Raw genomic sequence first — 13244 nt, forward strand, 5'->3', positions numbered from 1 at the left:
GAATGAACAGAACAGGTAATCATCAAGTGATCCATCCCAATGCCCACTCCCAGCTTCTGGCAAACAGAGACTAGGGACACATCCTCTCTACTCAGAGCAGGTACACTGAGCAGAACTGATGCATGGCAAAACACACCCAGAGGTGGCAGGCCTCATTCTAGGACTACCTTTCCGGAAAGCTTTGCCAGAGCAATAATTGATTCTTATCTCTTCCTATTCTGCCCAATTCCTTGGGGTGTGACTGTGCATAAACAGGACAATTTTCTGTTTTATTTCCCCTCTGAAACCAGCTAAACTGTTTGGAATTTGTCTGCCGAAGGAGTGGTACTGGCAGAACCACAGCTTCCCAGATTAGCATTTTGCTGCCGTGTAGCTACAGAAGGGCACACAGTGTTCTCCATAGCTAGTTGGCTGTTTTCTAGTGGTTCCTCTTGAATTTTCACATTAAGGCTGACAACATTCCCCAAGCCTCTGCAGAAATCAAATAAAGCTGAACCAACAGTATCAAACCTACAACCTGGTCTCATTTATGCAGGGCTTTCCCCTAAAAAAAAAAAGAGGGCAAAACTGAAGCTTTAACTCCACCACCATCACTTTACACTATCAAATGCAAGAGTTATCAGAAAAACTATAGAAAGCCTATTACTTTTCTTGCAGCAGTTAGTTCCCCAAACTGCTATTATTTTCACACATACGTTCACACGCAGTCAGTACTGCTCAAGGCGCAGTTGCTATCATCGAAGGGAGCTGGGCACAACAGGATGCTTAGGAATTGCACGGCAAAACGTGCCCTCTCATCACTTATAGGCTCAATGTACTGTCAGGTCACCAGGTCAGGATTATTTTGGTGCTCACTCTCTGTCTACATCTATACATGGAATTGTAGAGAGCCACCCAACTATCAATAGATCCCCTTCTTCTACGTGCCTGAAGATATCTTTCAGTCCATTTGTTCACCATTTCCTTCCCACGCTTCATGTGAGCTCAAGATCAAGCAAGAGGACCTGCTGTCTGATCCGGGGCTCCATGACGGGCAGTTTTAGAGTTGCAAGCTGAGTACTCTTCATGGTTTTGGTCAACACAGCAAATAACTAAACTTACTCCAACTCCCTGTGAATCTACTCGGCGTTTGGCTGATTTATAACCAGCATACAGTAACTCCTGTCCCGAAGCAGCCTTGAGAGAACAGGCACACATGCAGGGCAGGAAGGAAAGACAAACTGATCTCCAGGAAGCAAGATAAAAGCAGCTTTGCTAAGGGCTTCCTGTCCTACCTCCCTAAGGATGGATGCTATGAAGCTTGGAATCAGAGTGGACTATTAAGTGGGTAAATAATACTTACAGTTTCCACAGCCCTCAGTCCGCTCCTCAAGGTGTTTATTTCTTTCTCCAGCTCAGTCATGCTGTTGAAAATTGCAACACTTTAATTTTCAGCCTTTCCCAATGAATTACAGAACTCTGTGCTCGAGTCAACTTTGTTTTCCCCATTTAAAATAATCCCTCATGGTGCTTCCTGTTTTCAGATGAGCAGCTTTCAGGCAGCAAGTTATGTTGATGCACAGTGGCCAAAGAGACTGATGAATGTGAAACTGGTTACGGTTGTTTATTTCGAGTTACTCACACTTAGTTATAAAAGGAACAGTCTCAAGTTAAAAAAATCATGGGCCAAATCTTGGCATAGAACCCATCTGTGGAGACTTGCATATGTTTGGGGGGAGGCAACTTTATCCGCGACTCTCCCAGTAGCCAGGTAGCCTGGTGGGGCCACCAAATTCTTCCTCAGGGGCACTGTTTGTCTCTCCCTGCTCCCCGTTCCCTTCCACCTCCCAAATGCCACATATAGCCATTGGGACACAGGGGAATGACATCAGATCAAACGGGGGCTCTGTGAAGTCCCAACACAGATCGAAATGGCTGAGTGGGAAGGCTCAATAGGCCCAGCAGCCCTACGGCATCTCTAGAAGAGCTGTCAGCTGTGGAGAGGTCTTATGGCTTATCGGGGCAAAGATTTTTCCTCCTCTCCCTGAGGGGCTGGGGAAGGAGACAGTAAGTTAGACACTTCCTGCTCCCCAGCTGACAGTCCTTCAATCTTCCAGTCCCAGGAATTTTTAGATGAATACCAAAGGGGAACTCTCCTCAGCGTCTTTCCCCTCAGAGTGGCAATAACCACCATCACCCCGGAGTGGAAGGATACAAAGACCCACAGGGTCTGCAGGGAGCTGGTTGTAGGGTTAGGGGATTAACCTCATTTCATAGAATCATAGAATATCAGGGTTGGAAGGGACCTCAGGAGGTCATCTAGTCCAACCCCCTGCTCAAAGCAGGACCAATCCCCAATTAAATCATCCCAGCCAGGGCTTTGTCAAGCCTGACCTTAAAAACTTCTAAGGAAGGAGATTCTACCACCTCCCTAGGTAACTCATTCCAGTGTTTCACCACCCTCCTAGTGAAAAAGTTTTTCCTAATATCCAACCTAAACCTCCCCCACTGCAACTTGAGACCATTACTCCTTGTCCTGTCCTCTTCTACCACTGAGAATAGTCTAGAACCATCCTCTCTGGAACCACCTCTCAGGTAGTTGAAAGCAGCTATCAAATCCCCCCTCATTCTTCTCTTCTGCAGACTAAACAATCCCAGTTCTCTCAGCCTCTCCTCATAAGTCATGTGTTCCAGACCCCTAATCATTTTTGTTGCCCTTCGCTGGACTCTCTCCAATTTATCCACATCCTTCTTGTGGTGTGGGGCCCAAAACTGGACACAGTACTCCAGATGAGGCCTCACCAATGTCGAATAGAGAGGGACGATCACGTCCCTCAATCTGCTTGCTATGCCCCTACTTAAACATCTCAAAATGCCATTGGCCTTCTTGGCAACAAGGGCACACTGCTGACTCATATCCAGCTTCTCGTCCACTGTCACCCCTAGGTCCTTTTCCGCAGAACTACTGCCTAGCCATTCGGTCCCTAGTCTGTAGCTGTGCATTGGGTTCTTCCGTCCTAAGTGCAGGACCCTGCACTTATCCTTATTGAACCTCATCAGATTTCTTTTGGCCCAATCCTCCAATTTGTCTAGGTCCTTCTGTATCCTATCCCTGCCCTCCAGCGTATCTACCACTCCTCCCAGTTTAGTATCATCCGCAAATTTGCTGAGAGTGCAATCCACACCATCCTCCAGATCATTTATGAAGATATTGAACAAAACCGGCCCCAGGACTGACCCCTGGGGCACTCCACTTGACACCGGCTGCCAACTAGACATGGAGCCATTGATCACTACCCGTTGAGCCCGACAATCTAGCCAACTTTCTACCCACCTTATCGTCCATTCATCCAGCCCATACTTCTTTAACTTGCTGACGAGAATACTGTGGGAGACGGTGTCAAAAGCTTGCTAAAGTCAAGAAACAATACATCCACTGCTTTCCCTTCATCCACAGAACCAGTAATCTCATCATAGAAGGCGATTAGATTAGTCAGGCATGACCTTCCCTTGGTGAATCCATGCTGACTGTTCCTGATCACTTTCCTCTCATGTAAGTGCTTCAGGATTGATTCTTTGAGGACCTGCTCTATGATTTTTCCGGGGACTGAGGTGAGGCTGACTGGCCTGTAGTTCCCAGGATCCTCCTCCTTCCCTTTTTTAAAGATTGGCACTACATTAGCCTTTTTCCAGTCATCCGGAACTTCCCCCGTTCGCCACAAGTTTTCAAAGATAATGGCCAATGGCTCTGCAACCACAGCCGCCAATTCCTTTAGCACTCTCGGATGCAACTCGTCCGGCCCCATGGACTTGTGCAAGTCCAGCTTTTCTAAATAGTCCCTAACCACCTCTTTCTCCACAGAGGGCTGGCCATCTATTCCCCATGTTGTGATGCCCAGCGCAGCAGTCTGGGAGCTGACCTTGTTCGTGAAGACAGAGGCAAAAAAAGCATTGAGTACATTAGCTTTTTCCACATCCTCTGTCACTAGGTTGCCTCCCTCATTCAGTAAGGGGCCCACACTTTCCTTGGCTTTCTTCTTGTTGCCAACATACCTGAAGAAACTCTTCTTGTTACTCTTGACATCTCTCGCTAGCTGCAGCTCCAGGTGCGATTTGGCCCTCCTGATTTCATTCCTATATGCCCGAGCAATATTTTTATACTCTTCCCTGGTCATATGTCCAACCTTCCACTTCTTGTAAGCTCCCTTTTTATGTTTAAGATCCGCTAGGATTTCACCGTTAAGCCAAGCTGGTCGCCTGCCATATTTACTATTCTTTCAACACATCGGGATGGTTTGTCCCTCAACAGGGATTCCTTGAAATACAGCCAGCTCTCCTGGACTCCTTTCCCCTTCATGTTAGTCCCCCAGGGGATCCTACCCATCCGTTCCCTGAGGGAGTCGAAGTCTGCTTTCCTGAAGTCCAGGGTCCGTATCCTGCTGCTTACCATTCTTCCCTGTGTCAGGATCCTGAACTCAACCAACTCATGGTCACTGCCTCCCAGATTCCCATCCACTTTTGCTTCCCCCACTAATTCTTCCCGGTTTGTGAGCAGCAGGTCAAGAAAAGCTCCCCCCCTAGTTGGCTCCTCTAGCACTTGCACCAGGAAATTGTCCCCTACGCTTTCCAAAAACTTCCTGGATTGTCTATGCACCGCTGTATTGCTCTCCCAGCAGATATCAAGAAAATTAAAGTCACCCATGAGAACCAGGGTGTGCGATCTAGTAGCTTCTGCGAGTTGCCGGAAGAAAGCCTCATCCACCTCATCCCCCTGGTCCGGTGGTCTATAGCAGACTCCCACCACTACATCACTCTTGTTGCTCACACTTCTAAACTTAATCCAGAGACACTCAGGATTTTCTGCAGTTTCGTACCAGAGCTCTGAGCAGTCATACTGCTCCCTTACATACAGTGCTACTCCCCCACCTTTTCTGCCCTCTCTGTCCTTCCTGAACAGTTTATAACCATCCATGACAGTACTCCAGTCATGTGAGTTATCCCACCAAGTCTCTGTTATTCCAATTATTTATATAAGGCCTCCCCCACCCCAAACACTACTCTCTGCTCCCATTGTGTCTCCACCCATATTCAACACCAGGTCCAAGCATCCTCTTGACCGGTCTATCTGGTGATGGCATTTTGCATGTCACTGGTCTTGGACAGTGAATCTAAACTTTGCATTAAAAGGGCCCTTTGAAACTAAAAAAACACAGGCCATTACGAGGTTTTGTAAATTCTACACATATCCATCTCACCCCAACCCGAGAATTTAGGATTAAACAATCTAACATTGTCCCTTTTAATATGTATCAATATATCCTCAGACACATGCAGTTCAGCCTTAGACATGCCTGCACCTTTGAGTTATTAATACACACTCAAACCCCACAGCAGCAAAGCATACACATTTTGAAACCTCATTCATTTTAGTGTGACTTAAGCATGTGCTTAAGGGCTTTACTGAACCAGGGCCTCAGTCTGGTTATAGAGAAATCCAATCCACTTGCAACTGGTTTAAAAAACAAGTGGGCAGAATTTAGTAAGCAATGGGCCACATTTTCAAAGAATGCAGCAGATGCCACAAGGCTTGCATTATTGGTTTAGACATGCTTGGGTGAACAGCTCCCCGCTTTGCATGCCCTAAAGTCAGGTCACATGCAGAAAAAGGAGTACACATATTTGTGCAGACAATGCCATTGCATTCATATTTAAATATCTGACCTATATCTGCAACCCCATCTTTGTACAAAATTCATTCATTTTAAAATTGTGTCTACATTCATAAACAGAGTATAAAGACTTCTGCAGTAAGCGTAACAGGACACGGCTGTTCTGAGTGGCTCTAATCTTGTCCCAATTAAGAGATTTACAATTCTTTTCTGTTAAGTCAGGGGTTTAAAACCCTCTACAGTTGACGTGTGCTTTGTCAACAGCCTCTCTCTCTAAATGGTGGATTCCAGACACTGGTCGGGGAGAGAGCTCATCTGAAGAAATGCAAGCAAAGAAGAACGCAGGAATATTATCACACGTACAATATTCTGTTGGTTTAAAGTTGCCACCTTAACTTCTACCTACTTTACTTTGGCTGCTTGAGGGATGTCTCGCAGCTCATCATGAAGACTGAGGACTTTGGGATATTTCTTCTCAACTATAGTTATGAGATAGTGCAAAAGGGTGATGTTCCTATGATAAAAGAAAGACGACATTACAGACATTAAACTGTCACTAGCCTCAGAAGTTGGGTATTAGCCCCAGTATCCTGGCCAAATTCTTGTTTGGGTCATTACATTCTACGTGTCTAAACTCTTCCAGGAGTTCCAATTAGTTACAACATTCTTCACTTCCTGTCCCGATGGCTGGGTAGCATTGGGCACACTGTCAAACAACAACTGCATTCCACCCCAGAGGTGGCTGATGCTCTCCACCCAGGCCTGGTGTAGAAGGTGGCTGCTTGCCTGTTAGGCAACGTTAGATGCAGGGGACATGTTACCTCGGTGCTTTAGGAACTGCATCCATTTCCTATGCAGTTCCAGGGTATGGACTTTGGTTTATAATTTCTGACAGGGCTTGTATCTGGCTACCATGGAGGCTGCCTCTCTCCCCACAGGAGCAGAGGTCAACTGGGGAGCTCAGGCCAGGAGCCCCTACAATCAGACACCTAGGGGCTGGTGATCAAGGATTCTCAGTGGAGGGCACTAGACTCTAGAAGAGGGGTTCTCGAACTGGGGATCGTGACCCTCAGGGGATCGCAAGGTGGTTGCCTAGGGGTCGTGAGCTGTCAGCTCCAGGCCCAAATTAAATTACCCCTCCATTTTTAATGTATAAGGGGCTCACACTCAGAGGCTTACTGTGTGAAAGGGGTCACCAGTACCAAAAGTTTGAAAACCGCTGCTCTACAACGTCATTCCCCCCTGGTCCAACACAATTCAAGTCTGTTGACAGCTAGGTCACAGGGCAAGGGCCCATGGATTCTCTCAAGCACCTGCTGAAAAGGGTGGCTGGAGGGAGACAGTCCAGAGAAGCATCCTCCCCTCTCCGTTTTGGCAAAGAGGAAATGGCATGTTTTATTACATTTTGTAGGGTGCCAGCATTAGACACAGACTGCCCCTGGGCCCATTTAGGATACAATTTTGTACCGGTGCCTCCAGCCTGGCTGCTTCTCACCGCACCCTGCACCATCTGAGAGCTGCCCCAGCATGGCTGCAGCCCCTTCGAGGGAGCCCCTGCACTTTGCAGCAGCTCTCATTCACCATGAGGTGACTGGAGCTGGGAGCCAGTCTGGCCAACCCCCGACTCCAGGACAGGCTGGGGTGGGGTGTGAGAGAGAGAAGCTGGGGCTTCCCAACCATCCCTCTCCCCACAGAACTAGCAGGATACCTGGGTGCCCCACCAACACAGCTCTGGTCTGGCTGCATGGCCCAGCACTGGAGGGATGCTCAGGGCAGCAAAATTCCTTGTGTTGGTCCAAGTGGGGGATGTGCCCTGCGATGTATTCAGGCGCATTTTATAAATTGATCTATAACTCTACAGAAAGGGACCAAAAGTCACCCCTGGCCTGCAGCACAAATACTCCATTCAAAGCAGACCCAGTGATCAACCACCCCAATCTTCGGACTGAACAGTACAATGAGGTGCGCATGAAACCTAAATGGTCCTGCCTTTGCAGGATCCGCTAATGTTCCTTCCCAGAGCCTGCTAGAGACACAGAGGTAACCTACTCATGGTAACTGGTGGGAATCATTTCAATGGCATTTCCTCAACCCCCTGATGTTATATGGTCGGTGTCTGTCCAAGGGATTTCTTAAGTGCCTAACACTGTGATGTCTAAGGTATCCTTGAGCATGCCCAGAAACGCAATTGTGATGCTGGCAGACCAGGTGCCAGCTCATGCCAAGGCCTCTAGGCCTCACTGAACACTGACAAATGCATAGCTGGAAACCAGTCTGTCTCACCTGTGTGTTACTATTGTTAAAACAGATAGTAGTGTTATAAGAGTGTGTTTATACTTGATGAAACGTTTGTAGGATGCTGCATGTATTGATCTCACAGACAACATCTGTATCCCCCGGTATAAAGTTATATTGAGTGTTTGCATTGTAAACCTCTGTAACTGTGTAACTCAAACAGGGAAGATGTATGAACTTGTATAAAATACTGGCTTTCTACTGAAGGTATTAGGTCTTGCTTACAAGAGGCCCACTGAAACCAAATTAGACATTGTGAAACACTGACTGATCCCCCCACACTTATGAAGAAGGGGGTAATTATGGATCCTCTGAGCTATTCAAAATCCATAAATGCTTTCACCAGTGTGACAGGATGAGCCACTCACTTGTCAATGCTGGACTTCGTGTCTGCAATCTTGTTTAGGCTGATGATTTTGAACCCAAAGGCATTGCCTCTCTGGCCTTTATTCATGTAGTTTCCAAAGGCTAGAACCACCTCCAACAACTGCTTCAGGCTGTTACTCTGAAGCACCTCCTTTGAGCCAGTGCGGATTGCTAAAAGGGGGGAAAAAAAGTTTTTGCTGCAGTTAGGTTCTTGCAATACATAATACACAGACTAGTTTGATGGTTACTTTAAATACCAAGCCACCACAACAAAAGCTATCTGGAACTGCAGACCAAATGTTGCAGATTACCACTGTGATGCTGGCAGACCAGGTGTCAGCTAATGCCAAGGCCCCTCGCCTCACTGAGCACTGACAAATGCATGCCGGCTCACCTGTGTGTTAGCATTGTTAAGAGACATGTGAAGTTGATAATGTGTTAGTGTTTGGACTTTATGAAACCATTGTGAGTTGCTCACTTGTAATACCTGTATCCCATGTCATAAGGTAATATTTAAGTGTTTGCTTTGTAACTATAGAAGTGTTGGCTCTGAAATTGGAAACCCCACAGTCAGGAGAGAAGCATTTCCAAGTGTGACATACACCTCTACCCCGATATAATGCGGTGCTCAGGAGCCAAAAAAATCTTACCGCGTTATATGTGAAACAGTGTTATACTGAACTTGCTTTGGCCCCCATGCTCCTTGTCCCCTGACTGCCCCCTCCAGAGACCCCCGTCCCTAATCACCCCCAGGACCCCACCTTCTACCCAACCCCCCCTGCTCTCTGTCCCGACTGCCCCGACCCCCTGACAGGTACTCACCGGCAGCGGCGGGAAGCGGAGCAACGTTACCCCAGCCCGCTCCACTCCGCCAGCTCCCAGCTGCGGTGCTCCGCTTCCCGCTGCCAGTGACGTTGGGGAAAAAAAAGACACCCCCCCGCACTCACCTGCGGCGGGAAGCGGAGCGCCACGGCTGGGAACTGGCAGAGTAGAGCAGGCTGGGGCTGGGCTGCTCCACTTCTGCCACTGCCAGTGAGTGCGGGGGGTGAGGAGGAGGAGAGGAATCCCTTCCCCCAAGGCCCTCCCCCGAGAGACACGGCTCGGGCCAGGGCAAGGGAAGCGGAGCGGGCTGCTCCCGGCCCCCCGCTAATCACCTGGGCCACTCTGGGCCTGCGGAGCCCCCAAAAGTGCCCCCCCACAGCTCCTGCCTCCAAGACCCTGGCTGTGGGGGAGGCCTGCTTTACTGCGTTGTAAGCGAACCCGTGTTATATCGGGTCGCGTTATATCAGGGTAGAGGCGTACTAGTTTAACACAAGAGGTGTCATCTCCTGCCGACCCGAAGAAGGCCTAGAGACACCAGACAAGCCATTGTGGAACATCAGTGGACAAAAGACTTTGTTGATCACTCCCCCCATACCCAGGAAGAGGGGATGTGCATGAACCCTCACCCCATCACAGTAAATCCATGACCAAAGGATCTTTAACACTGTGCTGTTTGGAATTTGAGAGGGAAACTTTTCTAAGCAAAAGCAAGGGACCCCCAAACTGCTTAGCTTGGCTTAGCCCTAAAGGCCATACGGAGCTTGCACATTACAGCAGTTTCTATTACCTTTGAAACCTAAGCCTGTAACTCATCTATGCGTGTATATTACCTGCTTTAACCTCATAAATAACGCATTTCTTTTTCCCAGTTAATAGGCTACAAGTGTTGTCTTTGGTGAGAGATCTAAGGTACATTGACCTGAGGTAAGTGACTGGTCCTTTGGGACTGGGAGTAACCAGAGCATTGCTGTGATTTTTGGTGTAAGGGACCATCTATCACAAAGGCAGGCTTGCCTAACTGTCAAAATAGGTCCCGAGTGTCCAAGGGGACTGACTGTAGCTCCATGTTAAGGCTGTTACAATGCTTGAGGAGTTCATGCTCGATACTTGGCTGGTGAAATCTAAGTACAGATCACACAACCAGTTTGGTATTTGAGCCCTGACTTGTAATAGGCTGCCCTGAGGTTGGCACTCACATTCATGAGCCACCCCAACCAGCTTGACAACTACCTATCGGGGTTGATGAATTCAAGGTATTCTAAATAATTTCTCAAAACATTTGAAAGTATTAATAATCACCTCTTCCTTAAAGCAATCCTGTTGATACCAATACATCCAAAATCTGACCTCTCCCTCTTCATATATATTTGCTACCTCTACATAGCTTGGGTTTATTTAGTTTTGAGATAAAAACCTCAGTGCTCTGCCTCCAACCCCCATTTAAAAAACAAACTGAAAGGGCAATGCTACAACAACAAATCAATACACCAGTGCATCAGGAGGGAAACTATTGCTGTTTAGAAACAGATTTCCGTTTCTGGATTCCAGGGCCTTGTTAGACACAAACATATTTGGTTTTATTGTGAAGAATACGTTGAGCGAGTCTGGGCTTTATGAGTGATGTGAAAATTGGGGAATACTTCACATACTAGCAAAAGCGGTCTAGCAAACCAATAAAAACAAACAAACAAAATCCCCATTTACTTACATTCAATCTTGGGCTTAATTTCTGCAACTCTCTCTGCAAACTTCTTTTTGAAGTAAAGGGACTGCAGCCTTTGCTGATAGTGATTTATCCTGTCAGAGTAAAAGATGCACACATTGAAATTCATTTGCTACCAACGGGACTCAGCCACTCCACTATTCACAGCTGCAGACAGGAAGGGCCAATTTTACCTTGAGAACACCTTTCTCTTTGAACTGTAGCGGGACAGAAAAGATGATGCCTTAAACTGCCATCTCTTAGGCCCCAATCCAGGTAAATGCATGCTGAAGTCCATCCCCCTTCAGGGCATTATATCACCACTTGCTTAACTTTAGATACAGACTTTAGTCCCATTGAATTCAATGTGCCTTAAGCATGGTCCTGCTTTGAGCAGGGGGTTGGACTAGATGACCTCCTGAGGTCTCTTCCAACCCTAATCTTCTATGATTCTATGTGCTCATGAGCTGTCCTGAACAGAGATGCTCTCCTGAACGGAGTGCTCAATACTTTTGAAATGGGCCATAGCAGCACAGACAGACAGACAACACAGCTACCAGCTATGTAGAACCTGCAGTCTTCAGTACCAAAAAAGCTGCCCTCTACAGTTGGCCAAGTTCCTCTGAAGCATTAAAGATATGTCACTGCTGGAGGCAAGGCTTTGGAATCTGTTGGCTTGAAGATCTTTGCCAGCATGGCAAACCTTATGTTCATAGGTCCTGAAAATGCAGCACCGTTTGCAAGGTTATTTTTTTCCCCTGGGTAATGCAAACTACAGTTTATGGTAAAAATTTCTAGACAGAGGGCCAGATCTTCAGCTGGTTTAAATCCATGAGAGTTCTACTGTTTTATACCAGCTGAGAATCTGGGCCACAGCACTGAGAAAGGAAAAATTGCTCCTGTCTTGCATAATTTGGACAGTGCTTTCTACTCTTAACCACACTCTCTGCAGAGAGTTCTAGCTTTAAGCATTCTGCATTGGGAGATGAAGGTTGCAGATGGAAGTTCCTAATTTATCCCCAGGGCAGCAAGGCAACAGGCTCACACAAGTATATGTGAGCTGCAAAATAAATAAAAATATCCAAGTGGATTTTCAAGCCAGGCCTCATTAGACTCCAGCTGCATTACACAAGATTATCTAGCTCCATTAGCCAAATATTTTATAGAAGCACTGTGACTAATCTGCTCAGCTGCCATTCCAATAGGTCTAGTGTGTAACCTGCTGACATTCTGCAGCTGGCAGATGCAAGCATACCTGCTCATTTCAAAGAGGAACCTGTCAGCCTTGGCCATGCGATCCAATTCATGTTTGTGCTCCTCCAGGAGGTCAATATCGCCTTTCTCAGGAACAAATTTCAGGAGCTAAAAGGAAAAACAATTTAGACATGAGACCTACACTTGTTTTTATGCAGTCCCTTTCTTATAAGGAGCTTTGGCTTTATTAACAAATGAATAGAAAATGAAACATTGCTGTGTCTACTTCCACACCAACACCTCCCCCAGGTCCAGAATGCAACAGAGAGCGAGAACCACCCCAAACTATTCAAGAGCCCACAATAGGATGTGGATGACTCAGGTTCATGTCTTGATTCTGCCTGATCTAGAGCAGGGATTCCTGGGTCTCCCACTTTCCAGGTGAGTGTCATCACCACCAAGCTATTCAGGGGTGTGTCTCTCATGCTTTTTCCATGAAAAGTTTCAAAAGGTCTTAGCCCCATGATAACAAACCTCAAAACTTTTCAGAAAATGGAATTCTTGTTTTCTAACCAGCCCTGGTTGCCATCAGGGTGTTTTTACTTGCAAATTATATTCCAGCTAATTAATCCTCCTAACTCTGCTCTGGAGGTAGAAGTATCATCTCTGCTTTACAGACAGTGGATAGCTCTTGTTTATTTCCCTGAGATGACCAAGGTCTCACAGCAATTGAATGTCAAAGCTGGGATTAGAACTCAGGTATTTTAGTTCAGGCCTTGAGCTGGCTAGAATGTAGATCAGTGCCTCTTTGGCACTGCCGGGAAAGCGGCCCTCAGTCTGCTGTCAATGCACCACCAGCATCACTGCCTGGTTGCTTGGCTGAAATCAGCTGCTGGATAAGGAACAGCTGATTGAAGCTGAACTGGAGTGAGAGGGAGGCGATGCTGGTGGGCAGAGGAAAGCACGTGGGGGAGCTTGCAGCCATGGTGTCATCTCCTCTGGTTAAAGTGACACACCTACAACTGGTCAAAGCAGCCTGCAGCGGCCCTCGACCCCTCACTGATGCTAAGCTCTCCTATTCCAGCATCGCCAAGTGACTTGTTACCATCTCTCACCGGCTAGGGGACCCTGTGCCAGGCTGGTGGATGACATGCCTTCCCAAATGGACACCAGCAGTGCAGCCATCTGAGCATGAAACAGTCAGCCCTCAGGAAATT

The 13244-nt window shown here is 47.2% G+C and overlaps 1 protein-coding gene across 3 annotated transcripts in view; it reads right to left on the bottom strand.

Moving 5' to 3' along the window:
* The window catches only part of DAAM1 (dishevelled associated activator of morphogenesis 1), a 187622-nt gene that overhangs the window by 10124 nt on the left and 164254 nt on the right, over positions 1–13244 (bottom strand). For all 3 annotated transcript variants that reach the window (XM_075129958.1, XM_075129959.1, XM_048851996.2), the window contains 5 exons: positions 12089–12195; positions 10840–10928; positions 8312–8480; positions 6055–6162; positions 1343–1403 (listed from right to left, as the gene is read on the bottom strand). In XM_075129958.1, the coding sequence (XP_074986059.1) occupies positions 1343–1403; positions 6055–6162; positions 8312–8480; positions 10840–10928; positions 12089–12195 (534 nt within the window). The remainder of the gene's footprint in view (positions 1–1342; positions 1404–6054; positions 6163–8311; positions 8481–10839; positions 10929–12088; positions 12196–13244) is intronic.

This window comes from Caretta caretta, chromosome 6 (genome assembly GCF_965140235.1).
Source record: "Caretta caretta isolate rCarCar2 chromosome 6, rCarCar1.hap1, whole genome shotgun sequence".
Lineage (NCBI taxonomy): Eukaryota > Metazoa > Chordata > Testudines > Cheloniidae > Caretta > Caretta caretta.